We start from the raw sequence: 19,664 nt of genomic DNA, 5'->3' as shown, positions 1-19,664 counted from the left end.
CATGCAAAACGGCCAGATCCCATGAATGATTCAGTTTCATCTATTACCCACCCTAGTTGCTGTTCAGTGTATGATTCTTCATATGATGCCAGTAATATATCAAAACAATGCCCAAAAATTGTACAAACCACAATACCATTGGCTGTATAAGTAACAACTACTTTGCATGTATCATCACATACATGAACATGTCCGGTCTTCTCACAAACAAATACATCTCCAATTTGGTAGTAGGTACAAGTTACTCTAGAACAGTTATGGTCGATGTCCACCTCACCAGTCATACCTTAACTACTTTTCCAACTAAACACTTGATCAGCAACAGCCTTAAAGAATCCCAACAAATTCACTTGATCACTCTTAGAAAGTTCAGCAGTCATGCCCGAACAAGTTTATTTCCAAGATGCATGTCGGCATGAATAAAGTTGTCCACCAGAAGCATCTTTAGGTGCTTAGTGACATAGAAAGGATTGAAGACAGCTTGAATTTGCGAACCTTTGAGGAATTCTGGGGCTGAAATAGAACCTCGGTGCTTGATCTAATGATTTAATTCCTTCCGCTCAAAAGCCAAAACTCCGTCACTTCATAATCACGGGGAGAGTACAATAATTGGACCTTTGAAGGGACAAAACCAAACATGCTGAACTACTGGATGATCAGACGACTAACTTTCAATCTCTGGATATTTCTCAAAGCTTGGGTATCATCTTGTTTCCCTTTAAATTCGAGGAATTCTCCTAAGACATATTTATTACCTTTAAGTTCCAGCCTATCCCACACTGGAGCAGTGTTGAGCACAAAATTAAGCCTCTGATGTATTCATTCCTGCATTTCTTTCTTTCCAGCTGTGACCCCATTTCATCCTGTAGCTGTCATTTCAAAGATCTCGGTATTATTCGACCCCATTTCTCACTTCTCATCCAATACGGGGTTCGAGCTTCCATTCATTTCTCCACTGACTTCGTCCTTTGACACGACGTGTTCAGTCTTGAACTCAGCACAGAATTCCATAGGAAAACTCATAGGATCTTATGCATGGAGGAACAGAGTTTACATGGTCACTATCTCTCTTCGAAGCCACTTCCACGTTGACGTTTTGACTATACTTTAAGCCACTCTTGAACTCCACTGTAAACTGGTACCCGCAGCCTTATGAAGTAGATGCATCAAAATTCTTGAGCTTATATTCCTCCCTTCTGTATCAGCATGAAAGCTCTCCCATGCTTTGTCAAAAGGTTCAGTATGTCGACACAAAATACCCTCTCTAAATCCCATCACATGTGGCCAGTCAAGCTCTAGGGGCGCCAAACATCTCCATGTCTTTCAAGAAGGTCATGCATGCGTCAAAACGGTCATGCATATGGGTATGGTCTCCTCAATCGATGAGCAGACTGGGTGGCGGGATCTAGTGAGAGAAATGACATGGTGGGAGTTGGAAGATGGTGGTGTGATGGAATGAGTTTGTCAGCTGAATAGGAGGTGGAGATGCGGGGTGTGATGACGAGCATGACAATGGTGATGATGGCTAAAAGATGAGTAATGGGTTTAATGAGTAGTGAAGGGTGAAGACTTAGAGAGATAAATGGGCATGAGATGTGGCTGTGTATGTATGAAAATTGATGAATGGGCATAGGCTGTGGGCAATGGGTTCAATAGGTAGGAGAATATGGACATGGAATTAGTGGACTGGTTGGTGGGGGTTAATGAGAAATAGGTATAGGAGAGAGGCAAAATATGCTTAAGGGGTGCAACTGACATCACTAATGTGAGGTGAGTGATTGCATGAAAGAGTGGGAAGGCATGCACGTACACACTTGCTGGAATAGCAACAAATTCCTTTCATTGCAGCCAGTGGATTTGTAGCTGATAGATGACGGGAAACAACAACACCTAACAGGATAGATGCTACAACTGCGTAACTTATACAATGTCCCAAATACCAGTAGTGTACTCCAAAGCAAATAAGGAAAAACCGAGACAAGCCAGCATCAAAAAGTGCTACAACGCGACTTTTAAGGAGCTGAAACCCATACAAGCATACCCCCATATTCCAATCAAGAATGATAACAGCAGCTGATGTAATGGCCCCAGCCATTGTGCCTCCATTGCCGTTTGTCTATATAAAATGGAGTACACAAGCAGCACTAAAAGCGACCCAAAGTATAGAAGGCCAAGATGTGAAGCTCTACTAGATTGTCGAGGATATAACTCATTGGGGTCTGGTGGTTCTGGTAAGCAAGCCAGAGGAAAATGATTGGCTAAGCAATCTCACCGACTCTATCAATGGTACTCCAAGGAGATCTCACGATACAATTAAGAATCCTGGGGCCCTTTAAACCACTTCCTCCAATAAACTACTTTAGGAAAGGTAGCAGAACTCCAGCCAATACAATACCACCAACTAGAATTCCAATGCCCAATCCAAAAACAACCCTTTTCTTAAACTGACTCTCTTTCTATTGAGGCTCAGAAACCAAATCTTCGTTGATTGGTAGTTTAAGGCCTTTGTCAACTTCCTCTCTGGCACTGTCCTCACCGCGTCGGTCCGGTTCTGTCCTCGCCACGGCCGTAATGAACCATATCCTCGTTTCAGCATCAATAACCGGCTACGTACTGCATGTATCACTAACACCCAGGGCTCGTTGTAGATATGCAGCCAGCATACTGTCCCTCAGAGGCTTCATGATGACATTTGGATTATAAACCCCAAAAATTGCAGCACTATTTCTGGTAGAGCTGATGGAATTAGCTAGAAGAAACAGTTGAGGAAGAACCTCCAGATCAAGTTTCTTTAATTTATTAACAAAGAGAGCAGAAAGGTTTTGAGTCCTTATCCCAAACGTCTTGTGCAACTAAGACTATGTTGATAGCTGTATTCCCACTGCTTATGCTGGAGAAAATTTGATTCAAATCTGAAGCGACTTCAACACGGATCCCCGGCCGTTGGAGATGATACATTGATACCTTGGCCCATACAGGGTTGGGGTCCACAACTAATGCTGCCATGCCCTGAAATTTTGACGAGACAGCATTAGACTGGTTGTTAGTTGGCTGGCACTTATACTCATTTGATTTGGAGCAGCCACCGGAGAAGACAGCAGTAAAAGAGAAAGTGGATCCAACATTGGGTCTATTTACAAACCCGATTTCTCCGTTCATAAGGCCAACCAAACATTTGCTTATGCTTAACCCGATACCTGTGCACCCATGTATTCTAGAAATGGATGGACCCACCTGCATGAGGGGAGTGAAAACACGAGATTGAGCTTCTTCAGGGATACCTACACCCGTATCCTCAGAGTCATATCTTCCTCATAAGGATCGTATGCACCTCCAACTGGTGACAGTTCATACACTCTTAATGATAACACAAATGTCTGCCACAATGGTCCCACTACAACCTTAAACTCTGTTTCTATGAGGCTTGAGAAATTCTCGACGAACTGATTCAAACACTTTAAAAACCTCAATTCTGATGCTCCAATCATCAGAATCTTCAGATTACACCGGATGCTCTAAGATGGTAGAGGACTGATCCATCCATGATTTAAGCATTGGCATCATGAAATTACTGGTTTCTGCCTTATATACACCAGTCATCACACCCAATATGGAAGTGCAAGCATAAACTATTGAAAGTGCTTTTGTGTGTGAAGACTTATCATAAATATGAGGAGATGAAACAATTGTATGCGAGCATGGGAACAAAACAGGCACTAGTTTTGGCTCCACTGTGTCATCCCAAGTCTCCAGAAAGAATGTGCCAAGCATCTTAGAGCTCCATGCATCCGGACATTTTCCAGTTGATCTTCTTATTCAGCTGTCTGCAATTTTTCATGTCTAGGGTTCTTCTTCCTTCTCTGGCAAAGCTTATTCTCCAGAATCCTTCTCAACTCAAACAAGTCTCCTCTCAGGATGTCTTCAGCTTGTTTGCTTCTTTAACCAAAACAACCTCTGCAAAATAATTCTTAAAGCCCAATACGTTCCTTTCAACCATAATAGATCTTTGTGGGAGTGTGCAGCCAGACCTGGATATACCCTTTCACAGCCATTGCATTGAGCAAGGCATAGAAACAAATAGTGGCCACAACAAAGAAGAATCCAGAGAGAATAGAACACAAAAGAAAATGAGTAAAAGTGATTTTCAGAGGCTTCACTTCATGGGTCATCAGTGAGCTCTCTGATTAGGTGAGAAAGACCATCTCAAATGCAACTTGAACATTTTCACAATAAAAGCAAAGCAATACTAAAATTAATATTGGTAAACATGACTGTAGGATTATATTTCAACAAGCAATAAGTGGCCTTCATCATCCACCCCAAGCAAACCAACAAATATCCAGATATCAACAAGAAATGCAGAGGGATAGCAAGGATCCGAAATCAAACAATATACCTATTGCATTCATACCTGAGAGTGCCCTTCTCCGGTAAGGTCCCGTTCAGCTTCAAACGCCTCAAAGTCTATGTCAAAAAGCCATAAAAAACCTCCCTCTGCAGCTTGCTCTCTCAGCCAAAAGATTTCTCCTCCAAAGTCTCTCTAAAACCCAGCAAAAACCACCCCTCCTCTCTCTAGTTATCCTCCTCTAACTCCCCAAAGACTTACCCTGGAATCCCTCACCTCCAAAATATCCCCCTAAACGGCAGCAAAAAGCACCCTCTGAAAAGCCCCCCTCCTTTTGCAGGAGACGCTCCCCTCCCACAGCAAAAAAAGCTCCTCCGCTATTCTCCAACAGGTGTCGCCTCTTGATAGCTCCTACCAAAGCACTAGTGTGATTCTTTAGTAGCTAATCAGGAGGCAACACATGGCCTTGGAATAATCCTCCACCTGGCAAAAAGTGTGACCTACATGAAAAAAGTGAATAAGCCCCATATGGGGGTCTACACCTACCCATCTTTATAACAAGATTGGTTTAATTTTATTTTCTTGTCCACCATGTAGAAGATATATATATATATATATATATATATATATATATATATATCACATATACGATGTCAAGACTTGGATTCCGAAATCCAAGAGTCAAAAATTTGACCCTAGAGGTTGATCAAGTGCTAGTCAGCTAGCCCATTAACAAGGGATTATGTCCAAAATACAAATATGTAAGTATTATCCCAATATGACCACACTTTCACCCATCAAATTGGAGCATATCTATATGCTCTCCCTTACAAGGGATTGCTACCACAATGCTCAATAGGTTGTCTTTCTGAGAAGTGTGAGAAACATGAACATGATCAAACAATCATATTCAAATATAATAATTCATCCATGAAACATGAACATGATCAAACAATCATATTCAAATATAATAATTCATCCACTTCATATATATATATTAATTGAAACTTCAACTATATAAATCTGTTGAAGTTTGGGAAGCCTTGAAACTCAAACAATTGGCAAAACAGGTTAGATTGAATCTTTTCCCATGAGCTCTTTTTCAAAAGTGTTTTGGAGAACAATTTTTAAAAATTATTTTCTAATATTTTATAAAATAAAAATCTATTTAGAATATGAAATATTTTTAACTCATTTTCTATACTTTTAAATATGTTTTAAAAATAATTTTTATATACATTACTTTATTTTTAGTTATTTTCCATATTTGTATAATTATGTTTTAAAATAATCCTTAAAAAACAAATGAAAACAAATATACTCTTTGAAAACACTTCATTTTATGTTTTCAATGACAAAAAATTGTTTTGTGTTTTCTAATTGTCAAATATGTTTTCTTGTTTTTTTATTTTTATTTTGTAGAATAACAAATTAATTGTTTTTAAAAAATAATTGTTAAACAAGGTCTTAATTTTCATGGGTAAGAAATTTTGATGTGATGAGTATGAGTGTGCACTTAATTGAAAAAAATAAGGTAACTCCTTGAACCAATTAGGAAAATGATTCTTTTCCAATGCATCCGAATGATTAATATTAGGAGAAGTTGTTGCTCTATTGGAATTGAGAGAAATTATTTCTAATAGTGGTTGTACTATTTCCTGAAAATGCTCAAGCACAGATTAGCAAGAATGAAGAATTTGTTTCTATTCTTTTTCAGTTTACAGTAGACCAATGGCTATATATATATATTACAGTGTAACTAGTCTAACCATCTAACCATCTATTGAACCACCTAACCATCTTCTAACTAATCATAACAGCATCTGTTAGAGAGGAGAAAAATCAGCTGCTGGTGCAGGTGCTTGTCTATTATCCCCCTACAAGCTGACAGGTCTCGGGACAACAGAGAGACGAGTATGAGCGGCTGAGAACTGATAGCTTGGAACATGTTTAGTAAAGACATCTGCCAACTGGTCGGTAGAAGGAACATATTGAATCAAAAGCTCTTTGCGAAGGACCTTATCACGGACAAAGTGAAGATCAATCTCTATGTGCTTGGAGCGGGCATGGAAGATAAAGTTAGCTGCAAGAGCAGCAGCACTGATATTGTCACACCAGATCAGAGGAGTGTCTGGTTGAGGAATGCACAACTCTTTGAGCAAAAATTGAACCCAGGAGACCTCAGTGGCGAGAAAAGCAAGTGCCTGGTACTCCGATTCTGCACTACTATGAGAGACGACACGTTGCTTGGTGGAGGACCATGAGATGAGATTGGTGCAAAAAAAAAAAAAAGACAAAAGCCACTGGTGCTTCTTCTATCATCGGGACATGAAGCCCAATCCGCATCAGTATAGCCTTGAAGAGACCAAGACGATGAGGCATGGATAGAAAGACCATGAGTAGCAGTACCTTTGAGATAGCGAAGTATGCGTTTAGCAGCTTGCAGATGAGAAGTGGTAGGATGAACTATGTATTGACAAGCTTGATTTACTGCAAATGAGATTTTTAGTCTTGTGAGAGTAATGTACTGAAGAGCACCCACAAGACTACGATAGTGAGTAGCATCAAGAGCAGATAAAGGTTCTCCATTTGCTGCTGATAACAATTTTCCCAAAGCACCAAGTGTACTAGCAGATTTGGCCCCAAGAAGATCAGCATGCTCAAGTAGCTGATGTATGTAGCGTTGTTGATTGAGATGAAAAACATGAGGAAGCCAGGTGACTTCAATGCCAAGGAAGTAGCTAATATCCCCAAGGTCTCGAAGAGCAAAATGGGAGCTAAGCTAAGAAATGATATGATGGACCTGTGGTGGATTGCTGCCAGTAATGAGAATATCATCAACATAGATTAAGAGGATGATAATATCATATGCAGGGTGGAAATAAAATAAAGATGCATAAGCCCTTGAGCATTGGAATCCCAACTGTAAAAGAAAGGAGCTGAGCTTGTGGAACCAGGCTCGAGGCGCTTGTTTAAGGCCATAGAGAGCCTTCTGTAGACGACAAACATGAGTGGGGCAAGAGCTGTCTTCAAAGCCTGGAGGTTGCATCATGAACACCTGTTCTTGAAGATCTCCATTTAAAAAAGTATTGTGGGCATCTAGTTGTTTAATAGGCCAATTGCAAGAGACAATAATGGAGAGAACAAGCCTGATAGTGCAAGGCTTCACAACTGGACTGAATGTCTCAAAAAAATCAATGCCATAGGTTTGATGAAAACCTTAGGCAACCAGCCGAGCTTTGTACCTATCAATGCTACCATCAGGTTTATGTTTGAGTTTGAAGACCCATTTACACCCAATAATTTTGGCATTAGACGGAGGTGGCACCAAAGACCAAGTTGATTCTTCAATAGAGCTTGATATTCCTGTTCCATAGCAAGCTTCCAGTTGAGGTCTTGAAGAGCCTGTTTGATAGTACGTGGCTCAGCTATGAGTAAGGTAAGATAGGTCTTCTTCTTACAGATACCAGATTTGGATCTGGTAATCGTAGGATGGCTAGGAATTGGAGCTATGGAATCCTAGAGGAAAGTTGTAGAAATCTCAGCTGCTTCATCCACAAATGGCACCTGAATGAGTGGGGGTAAAGACAAAGAGCTGGCTGGAGGTGATGTGGGGGTAGGTTCGGATGGGATAGCCGAAGGAGAGCTGGTTGTGGAGGAGAAGAGAACAGGAGATGAAGGAAAAGGAAATATTGGAGTGACAGGAAAATGAGATGATTGGTGGGAAGGAGAAGTCATTGCTTGAAATGGAAATGTAGTCTCTGCAAAGACTACATGCCTAGAGATATATACTCTGCTAGTTATAGGATTAAGGCAAAAATAACCTTTGTGAAATGTTGCATAACCAAGAAAGATACAGGGTATGGACCGTGGCTAAAATTTGTTGGAGTTGAGATGTTTGAGGTGTGGATAACAAAGACAACCAAAGACTTTGAAATGGAAATAATCAAGTGAGTGTTTGTAAAGAAGAGAAAATGGAGAGCTGTAATTAAGCAAAGGAGAAGGCATGCAATTGATAAGGGTAACTGCTGTAGTGAAAGCATAGGACCAAAATTTGGATGGAAGGGCAACTGTGTAAAGAAGAGTGAGCCCGGTTTCTATAACATGGCGCATCTTGTGTTCAACTTGGCCATTTTGTTCAGGTGTATAAGGGCAAGAAAATCTATGGAGTATACCATGAAGAGATAGAAACTGGGTGAGGGCAGTGAACTCTCCACCATGGTCTGTTTGAAGGCATTTAATGGTGGTCTGAAACTGGTTTTCAAGAAGAGTTTTAAATTGAACAAAAGTGGAGTGAACCTGGTCCTTGGTAGGGAGTAAATATAACCATACAAACCTAGAGTAATCATCCATGAGCAACAAAAAATATTGGGCACCTGTGGAGGAAGGAACAGGTACTGGTCCCCACAAGTCTGCATGGATGAGTTCAAAATGAGAGGAGACCCGGGAAGTGGACAAAGAAAAAGGAATTTTGTGACTTTTGGCACAACAACAAGCATTGCAAACATCAATTGTTTTATTTGAGTTATATGAAATATTACATGTATGAAAAATTTTCTGAAGTATTATAGTAGAAGGGTGGCCAACTCGTTGATGCCACAACATAGTAGTGGGCTAAGTTTTTGTGAGAAACACTTGATGTTTAGAACTGGTAGTAGGTGAGCTGATAGATGAGGTAGGAAATTTGTAGAGTCTACGTTCAAGTTGGCCTTGGAGAAGAGTCACTTTGGCATCCTTGTCCTTGACAAAAAATGAAGAAGAATGAAATTCAAGAATGGTATTATTATCAGTATAGAATTTTGACACACTGAGAAGATTTGAAGTAAGTTGTGGAACATGAAGCACATTGTGTAAGACAAAGGGTTTAGCAGAAGTGTGGAGAAAGGAATGACCAACTTGGGTTATGGGTAGGGACTTACCATTGCTAACCATCACAGAGTCAGTACCATTGTATGGAGTACCATTGTGGATATTAGCAGCCATGTGAGAGAGATGGTAGGTGGCACCTGAATCCAAAAACCAAGAGTCCGTTGATGCTGGGGAAGGTGCTACCATCATGGCTTGAGCAGGAGGAGTGGGACCAGTTTGAGAGGTTGATGAGGCTAGTGCATGTGGCTCTTGATAATTCACATCAAATTTGTGATAACAAGAGAGGACCATGTGCCCAAACTTGCCACATAACTGACACTGTGGTCGGTTATTTGTCCGGGATCGATTATTGTTGAATCGGTTAGGGCGATATCCTTGAGGATGTTGCTGTCGTGAATCTGGAAGAGTGTTAGGTTGTGGCGTTAGCATGAATGACTGAGGTGGTTTCCCTTGAGAGGGTTTGTTGGACTGTGACCTTCGTGGTCTGTTATGAGTTGCAATATTGGCAATGAGGAGGTTTTCTTCAACAGTTGTGGTTTGAAGATGCAACCTCTATTCATGAGTCAGAAGGATGCTATGTACCGCATGAAGTTGAAGGTCATCATTTCTATTGTGAGAGAAGCCACGATGGGATTGTATTCAGTCCTTAGTCCACTTAGTAATTGAAGGATTTGATCTTTTTCTGGCACTGGTTCTCCAATAACTGCTAGACTATCAGAGATGTGTTTGAGTTTTTGGATGTATTCCATCATGGTAAGAGGGCCTTTTTTGGTTGTTTGAAAAGCAAGTCTCAACTGCATTGTTCTTGCTTTGGTGGAAGCAGAGAAGCTTCGTTGGAGGGCTGTCCATGCTTCATGGGATGTTCGTAGCCCAACAATTTAGCCCATAACATCTGGGGTGAGAGAGGAGTAGATCCAACTCAGGATCATACGATCATATCTCCTCCAAACCAGAAAATCTGGGTTCACTTCTCTGGTGAATATTATTTTTGGAGGACATGGTCTCAGACCTTCAATATGGTCCTCAAATCCATTGGCATATATCACATTTTCCATTTGTGTATGCCAAAGGATATAGTTATCTCTATCTAGTTTGATAGGAAGAGGATGGTTCAGCATGCTCATGTTCAGGGTAGAGGTTACCTGAGAAGAGACAATCTCCAGCGTGGTTTGTGTTGATGAAGCCATCGAAAACTAGGTACAGTATGTTCTTGAAGCTTTTTTGAGGTGAGTAAGAAAAGCAATAGGTAATCTGCAGATGATGTATATCAGAAGAAAGTTGCAGCAGAAAGAGTTGTTGGAGATTTCTTGATTGTCTTGCCAGGGAGAGAAATCATAAAAAGAAAATTCAGGAGCTTATGGCTCTGATACCATGAAAATGCTCAAGCACAGATTAGCAAGAATGAAGAATCTATTTCTATTCTTTTTCAGTTTACAGTAGACCAATGGCTATATATATATATATATATTACAGTGTAACTAATATAACCATCTAACCATCTATTGAACCACCTAACCATCTTCTAACTAATCATAATAGCATCTGTTAGAGATGAGAAGAATCAGCTACTGGTGTGGGTGCTTGTCTATCATTTCCCTCATCTTGTATTTAACCATTTGTTTTCATTTTCATCCTTTGAGAAATGGTATTCATTTTCTTTTATCTACTTTAGCATTTGAACCATATTTTACCATGAAAACTCACTTTGGCACTAACTTGTAGATCGAAAATAAGAAAAAGATTGATCCATTTATGAGGATCAACCTGAAGTGGTATAAGCTAATTCAAGGGTGGATACAAAGGCCATGGTTGTATTCATTTATAAGCTTGTTCTAGCCTAAGAATGTTGTTTCCTTACATTCATCCTTTACGATAATTTCCGTAGTCATCCCACAGTGCCCACATGCTTCTAGTTTCCAAGTTTCACTTGCTCTTACATTATGCCATCACTCCTACAATCATTCCCTCAAGTGCTTCAAATTAATCCGTCTTTTTTTCTTAACGTTTGTAATGTAATATTTAGTGAACTACAATCAGCTATAAGCATGATGTACAAGTGAAGTTAACAATTCATTTCATGAGGAATCTATGAATGTGCGAAAGAGAAAGATTTTGTTTGAGAAGTATTTTTAAAAATGATTTTAAAAAAATAAAAATAAATTAATAACAGTGTTTCTTAAATATTTTTTTGATGATTTGTAGAATAAAAATCTATTTAAAAACTTAGAAATATTCATAACTTGTTATATATATTTTTAAATATGTTTTAAAAATAACTTTTGTCCGTAGTGTTTTATTTTTAATTATTATTCATCTTTGTATAATTATGTTTAAAATAACATTAAGAAAATAACAAAAAATAATTAAAATATGTTTTATAAAAATATCATGTTTTCTAAAAATATAAAAAATTGTTTTTTATTTTAAAAATAAAAATTATTTTATATTTTCTAATTATAAAACATATTTTTCTATTTTTTTGTTATAAAATTAAAAAATCATTTTCAAAAATAGTTACCAAAGAATTATAATAATTACATGCATATGAGTTAAAAAGAGTGGAACACATGATGCCTTGTAGGCATCAACAGTAAAATAAAGTTGGTTTTTTTTATTGATTCCACTTGATTAATACGTGGGGGTTGTTTTTACAAGTGATAACTCTTCAATTAACATATCTTAAATAATTGAACTTAATACTTAATTTAATTCGTATATGAATTAAATGAAACATTTAAACCCATAAAATTCACTTAATTAATCATCAATTAGTACTAAAATGGAAATGATTAAAAATGAACCTTAAACCCCAATGACAATGAAACCAAAAAATTTTAATTTTTAACCAAATCTACTTGTAGGACCCTCTTTACAAGGTTGTCCATCATCCATTCGCGCTTGCGACTGTATGGGGGAAATGCACTTGCGACCGTTTGTTAGAAAGACTTAAGGCCATGTGGATGATCTGTCTATCCCCAAAACCAGAATGGAGACAGATAATCTTGAAATAGAAACAACAAGAATGGCATTTGACTAACCTCCAAAAATTTATTCAACTTCAGCATAAATTGTGCACTAAACACTCTCCATAATTAACATAGTCATTATGAGGAAATATTCCATTATTGGTGGCTTATCAAGACAACTATTATGCATCAGTAGTCAATGTCATAATACCATATAATCAAACGCAATTAAGGTGTTATTAAGAAGTCTGAAAAAGATGTTACACGTGAGCAAAAATAAATAGCAACACACAATCCAAGAAAGATGTGCTGCTTTTCTTTTTACAATCATCCTTTACTTGCTCAAGTCAATTGTTGACTTAAACATGAGAAAAGATTGCCCTCGAACATCCTTTTGTATAAGAAAGAAAAGTGTCTGCATCTCACGTAGACTAGACAAAGTGATACAATTGACCATTCCATCTAGCCCTTGAACTCGAGACGGTCAAATGCTATTTGAACCGTGCACCAACACTACTCGCCACCTCTCCCACCACATAAACATATGTATGAACCTAATCTCACAGTCTGCCTAATTCTATTCTTTTCTTTACCACCACTAGAGAAATTCCCTCGATCAATATGGAAAATTTTAGCATTAATTCCTCCATCACGGTGATCTTTTTCTTAGCTATCAAGGCATTGATGGTATCGGTGGGACCTGCAGAGATCACAGTTGGACCTTCTTACGATTGGAAGCATGAATTTCTGCCGGTATCACCCCCAACTAGCCACTATTTGAACGACTGCGCCAAGAAGGTTTCGGAAGGCAGTTCACTGTCGTACTACAGATATCTTATGTTCGGCAACAATGGTCTCCCCTCTACTCCTTGTTGTCAAGAAATTTTGACTATGGGTCTTCCTTGCCACACACAACTTACAAACTTTACTATTGAATTACGTTCCCTTAAACCCTACAAAACCCAAATCGTGTCAAGAAGTGAGCAAATATGGAAATTTTGTGTTTTAATTGCACCTGCTTCCTCTCTTTAATCCATCTTAATCTATGACAAGATTAGGTTTGATTTTCTTTTGTTATCTCCCATGTGATGGTATAATCGAATCCATCCTTATAAGATTGGTTCAATTTTATTTTCTTATCTACTGTGCAAATGGTGGAAAAGGGTTGGGGCGCATGCTAATAAACTATGCCATCTAATATATAAGAAAAATAATTTTCTTATGTGTTGATTTTACCATAAAAATATTATCTCCACAACTTTTGCACCCTTGATCGCTAGAACAGTACCAAAAAAGTAATCCTTATTTTCCTCTCTCAGGCAAAACAATGCCAAAATCACGATCCTATCTTTTGCCCCATCCAATGTCTTCACAATCATTGTAGCACTAATTAATTAACCATCATACTAACCAAATAGATTAATAAGAAATATTAATACAATAATTAATCAATTGAATAATAATATTATTGATGTGTTGAAATGAGCTATATATATATATATATGACAATGAAAATGAGAACATTTAACAATATTAAAATGAAAATCTTCTGAAATGGAAAACGGTTAAAAATATTGAAAAAAAAACAAAGCCCAAACATTCTAATATAACAAAACTAACCAAGAAAACACAACATGACATTACCATTACAAAACTCTTTCAAGACTAAAATTGTGTCTAGCTTCAAAATTCACAACTTAATCACAGAGAGAAAGAAAATACAATATATGATACCAAACCTTCACATGATTATATTAAAATCAACATGTCATGTAAAGATGATGGGCTAAGTACACTAGATGCAACTTGAGAACCATGAGAGTAAGAATATTTAAGAAGGATGAATATGCGTTGAGCTTCTTCAGCATCTCATTCAGTTCAAGGATTTGATTGTTCACCGTCTCTTGGTCTAGTCTTCCCATAACTTGTGGATCAGATGCACCTGTGGTGGGCACACCCTCCTTGCCAGGCTCAACCCTAGAACTTTCTTGTCCTTTCCTTTCTTCATTTTCTACCCTTATCCTTTCAAACATCACCTGCAAATTAATCATGAAAAATATATTATTTTTGTACTTACCTCTGCCAAACCTCCTATGAGGAGCTGAATATTTGCAAAATTTAGAAATGTGTGTGTGTGTGTGTGTGAGAGAGAGAGAGAGAGAGAGAGAGAGGGGGGAGGGGGGAGGGAGACGGAGGGAAGGGAGAGAGAAGGAGAGAACGTATAAAAGAAAGTTGTTGGACAAAGAGACTCACTAAAATAGCCACTCTATGAAGACAAATTATACCCACTAAATTGATTATTTATTTTAGTGGATGATAAACCTAGAATCAAGCTAGAGCTATAAACTACAATTTGATACTTCTCCCTTCATTGTAACAAGGATTAAAACTAGATGCTAACATGTTTTGAATAACCTCATATTTATCCCAAAAGAAAATGGGTGGAGAAATGCAATATAAAAATGAATGTCTTCATTTTAAACAATATAAAATTAATTTTGGTATGGTTCTTGAGTTCTTCTTTCCCATAGAAAAAATTAATTCTAAACTACTTTTAGTGGTCTCACAAATATAAATTAAGAAAATGGAGAAATCCATTATAAGGTTATTTTTCATGCATCATCACTCAAAGAATTGCCCAAAGTAGGCAAAATTAGGAATAAGGTCTCTCCCCCAAAATGTCTACGTAACATAAACAGTAAGCAAAAGATGAATTGAGAATAAGAGCAGGTACCTTTGTAGCTCGAGGCTCCAAATACAGTAAATTGATGAGAATGATATGAAGTGTGGCCAAAAGTGCATGCCCTTGAAACAAGTCAGGTTTACCTAACAACACTTTTTCTCCTTGACTCAATGCATGTCCCAACAAGGGCAACCCAACACAAGAAGCCATAGTTTTGAAATAAAAAGGATAAATCTTGCTTTGCACAATCCCAAACTGTTGCTTTGGCAGAGCCCCAGATAAAACAAAACTTGAAAAAAATGTAACCCGCACACATACCCCATAAGCTGTGGCAAATCCTAAAATATGAATCACATACGTCAATGATCCTATAGCATCCGTAGACAGCATATAATTCACAACATCATAGACCCTATTAATGAAGTCATGTTGACCCTTTTTTTGGAGCTCATGCAAAGTGCTTTTCACAGTGTCCACCCCATCCTTTTCTTCTGCTTGTCTTTCTCCTCTGCCTCTCTGCCCCATTTGCTCTCTTGAGGCTGCTTCTATCTTTGAAATATTTCCTGCAACATCTTCCACAATTGTCTTGCTCAGATCACAAGTGGGTTTTGCAGCATGTTTTGCTCTCTCAACAGCATCTTTGACCCCTTCTTGAACCATATGGGTCTTCTCAGACACCTTCTCTTTTGTTTTGGTGTATGCATCTTTCACTTCTTCCTGAATATCATGAACTTTCTGAGACAGCTTCTCTTCTACATTCCCAATCACCTTCTCTTAACGAGATATAATATCCAAGGTATCCAATAGAATATGCTATCACAAACAAAGGTTGGAAACCATATTTTGAAACTGTAATTTCATTACATATCTTAAAACTATGATTTCTAATTTCTATAGAAGTTATATTTTCAAAATATAAATTAATTTAAAAAATTAAATTCGTTTGAACATTCAAAATCTATAAACTCAAAAGAACAATCACATCCCATAGTGATCTCACCCACTCTCATACAAGGTTGACATTTGGACTCACCAAAATCAGCCTAACACACGTTGATACAACCTCTGCAATCATGTCTCAACAAAAACATGGTTAGTAACACCTGCACCCCAAAGAGTACCAAGGAAGAGTAGACTGAAACATCACCATGCATGGAAAATGAGTTTTAAATTTTTAACAACCACAACAACCACCAATGAACTAGCAAGGAAAACAATACATTAAGGCAAAACCTAGAGACTTGGGCATAGGAGGGAGGCATACATATGTATGACCTTTCATGGGCAACAAAGAACCAATAGTTGCCATAAATATTCATTTATTATTAATATATTTCACCGTTTAAAGGGGCTCATGCATCATGGGGCATGTTTGCCTCTCTTGGAAAACTAAGATTCAAATTTAATCCAAATCTAAGAGAAATTCTATGGACGAAAAAATAGGGGACAGTACATTTGGGAATGCCCCCCATCTTCACAGATGAAGAAGGCCTTCTGCCCTAATAATTAAAGGCACTGATGAAAAGTTAATACTGCATATGAGTTAAAATAAAAAATAAAAAATAAAAGAGTGGCACACATTAAAAATAAAAAATTATTTTCAAAAATAGTTACCAAAGAATTATAATAATTACATGCATATGAGTTAAAAGAGTGGCACACATAATGCCTTGTAGGCAACAACAGTAAAATAAAGTTGGTTTTTTTTTTTTATTGATTCCATTTAATTAATACATGGGGTTGTTTTTACAAGTGATAACTCTTCAATTAACATATCTGAAATAATTGAACTTAATACTTAATTTAATTCGTGTACGAATTAAATGAAACATTTAAACCCATAAAATTCACTTAATTAATCATCAATTAGTACTAAAATGGAAATGATTAAAAATGAGCCTTAAACCCCCAATGAGAACGAAACCAAATTTTTTTAATTTTTAACCAAATCTACTTGTGGGACCCTCTCTACAAGGTTGTCCATCATCCATTCGCGCTTGCGACTGTAAGGGGGAAATGCGATTGTGACTATATGGGAGAAATGCACTTGCAGCCGTTTGCTATAAAGGCTTAAGGCCATGTGGATGATCCGTCTATCCCCAAAACCAAAATGGAGATCTTCAGTCGTAATCTGTATTTCTTTTGATGCCGACACATCAAAGGATATTCCTTCGATTGCCTCTGTCCCCTAGAATCAACAACAGGGGATAAGTGAAGCACAAAATGCTTAAAATCATATACATAAGCAACTTAAGTGAAATTAAATGCCTTAAAAGTTTAAATAAGTTCAGGCACTTGGCTCTTACCCTTTTTTGTGTCAACACAGCATGGACATCTTCTGGATTCCACAATCTACTCCATTTGCCAGGTTTTCCAGGTGATTCTCTCCGAATGATTTCCCAACCCATTTTTTGCATCAAACCATGCATTTCTATCTTGTTGTCTAAAATACTAATGAAAGAACAATCTTTGAGAACTTTCATTCCAATTGCAGAGAAGTTGCTACTGCATGTCAAGTATTCTTCCAACAGAATCTGAGTCCTTCCCTCTGAAGAAGCATGCAATATCAAGGAATAGATCCTTTTCTGTGTGATCCAGTCTATCGTAACTTAATCTAAGCACTTTTTGGACTGTCACGTCCCCTACTGTTGTTAGCTTAAGCAGTTCATCTTCCCATTCAAGCTCCGGCTTGCGATACAGGAAAGCTCCCACAACTTTAACAGCAAGCGGAAGTCCATCACAGTAATTTAATGCATGTCCGGAGAGCTCCCAAAACCTATCGTCAGGAAGGTCTGCCTTGAACGCAAACAAACTAAACAGTTGAAGAGCTTCCTTAAATTTTAATTTCTGAACCTCATATAATCCATCAACTTCATGCACATCGAGTAAATGTTTATTTCTCGATGTTATGATAATTCTACTACCTGAACCAAACCAGTGATGGCTCCCTGCCAAGATTCTAATTGAGTCAAAGCACTAACAGCATCTAGAATGATAAGAACCTTTCTAGAGCAAAGCGTCTTCTTTATCAAGCTAATGCCTTCATCAATGTTGCTTATGCGTGCAATTTTTTTCCATAGGATATCTTCTAGAAGTTGTCTTTGTAATCCAAGCGATCCACGGTGTTCCTCTACCTCTGCAACATTTGAAAGAAAGCTAGTATCTTCGAATTGATGAGCAATTTGGTTGTATATTCCTTTGGCGAGGGTAGTCTTGCCTATTCCAGCAATTCCATGTATTCCTATCATTCGAACATCATTTGACTCCATACATAATAGTGACAACATTTCTTCCAAACGGGAATTGATTCCTACCAGGTTGTCATCAATATGTAAGAGTTCAGGACGACTGATCAGCATTTTCGAAATGCGTCGAACAATTACTTGAATAATCTGAGATTCATACCTGCCAAATAAAAAGCACAATATACGAACCACAAATTAATTATAAGAAAGGCAGGGAAAAAAATAAATTGATGATGTTTAATTTCAATATTTGTCATGCTATCAATTGATTTATCCTAATGCCTAATTCTGATCAATATTACTATCATGGAGACAAAATACTATCATTTTGTGTGTGTATATATATATATATATATATATATATGAAAAGGATTTTAATACTAAAGTACTAAAAATGATTTGTTTTTAAATTTATTTGTAATTATAAAACTATTAATAATGAATAAAATATGAATTCAATTTCATTAATATTATATATAAATTGAATTCACAAATTTTTTGACAAAATTTAAATAGTAAATTTATTTTTAAAAATAATTTATTTTATTTTTTATTTGTTAAAAAGTGATTTTAAATGCAAGTTATCAAGTACCATTGTTTTTTAAAAATACTAAAAAAAATATGGTATTTGTTCTTTAATTTAAATATATATTTTAAAAATAAGTATAAAAATACAGTGCTAAACCGATCTTAAAATTTGAATATGTACAAGCATATAGGAGGTGAGCAATCAGGAATACAAAGCATTGACTAAGATTCCATTAAACAGTGTTTTTTCAAGAATCACTCAAAGTAAATTTTTAATTTTTAAAACTGGTTAAATTTTTGTTCAAAAACATTTTTTTGGAATGTTTTTCTATTTTTGAAATTAAAACCCTGTTGTAAAAAATTTATGGTCAGTTTGGTGGTCATTCTCTAGAAATAATCTTTAAAAATAAGATGAAATAAAAAACAATTTTGGAGAACAAGTAATGGAAGTTATTTTTACATATTTATAAAAACAAAGAAAAGCATTGAGAAGTAATTTAAAAAAGAAAACAATAAAAAAATAAACAAAGTCCGATAGATGTCATTCTTCTTTTATTCTCTCTCCACCGATCAATATCAAAATTTTTAAATATGATTCCTTTTTAATTTCACTTTATTTATTTGAATTTACTTTAACTTTTAAATTTCTTTAGGTAAATAAATTCCAAATCAAATGGTACTTGATATATATGATTTATTAATTTTTTTTAAAAAAAATTTAAAACTCAAAAACCAATCCAATTAATGTTGGAAAGTTACAAAACTCAAAACCAATATAGAAAAAAAAAATTTGTTAATTTTTTTACTAAGCAAATGAACTTCAAATCAAGCAAAACTTCACATTTTTTTAATCATAAATAAGTTTAGTAATTTTTTAAAATAATTTTAAACTCAAATAATAACTAAATTGATGTAAAAAATTTATAAACAAAAATTAGTTTAAAATGACTTTATTGTTTAATTAATCTGTAGAATCATTTTTTCTTTAATTTGTTAGCAAGTTGTGGACCCCGCATTTCGGCTCATGC

The 19,664-nt window shown here is 36.6% G+C and overlaps 1 protein-coding gene across 1 annotated transcript; it reads right to left on the bottom strand.

Annotated features, from left to right (window-relative positions):
• Nucleotides 1-17,365: 17,365 nt before the first annotated feature.
• Nucleotides 17,366-18,222, bottom strand: LOC117907596 (disease resistance protein RUN1-like). Its single transcript, XM_034821190.1, has 2 exons — nt 17,788-18,222; nt 17,366-17,659 (listed from the first exon to the last, which is right to left on the bottom strand). Exons 1-2 carry the CDS (start codon nt 18,220-18,222, stop codon nt 17,366-17,368), a joined length of 729 nt encoding a protein of 242 aa, XP_034677081.1.
• Nucleotides 18,223-19,664: the final 1,442 nt, after the last annotated feature.

Source organism: Vitis riparia, chromosome 18 (assembly GCF_004353265.1).
Source record: "Vitis riparia cultivar Riparia Gloire de Montpellier isolate 1030 chromosome 18, EGFV_Vit.rip_1.0, whole genome shotgun sequence".
Classification (NCBI taxonomy): domain Eukaryota; kingdom Viridiplantae; phylum Streptophyta; class Magnoliopsida; order Vitales; family Vitaceae; genus Vitis; species Vitis riparia.
This window is presented reverse-complemented; position numbering and strand designations above follow the sequence as displayed.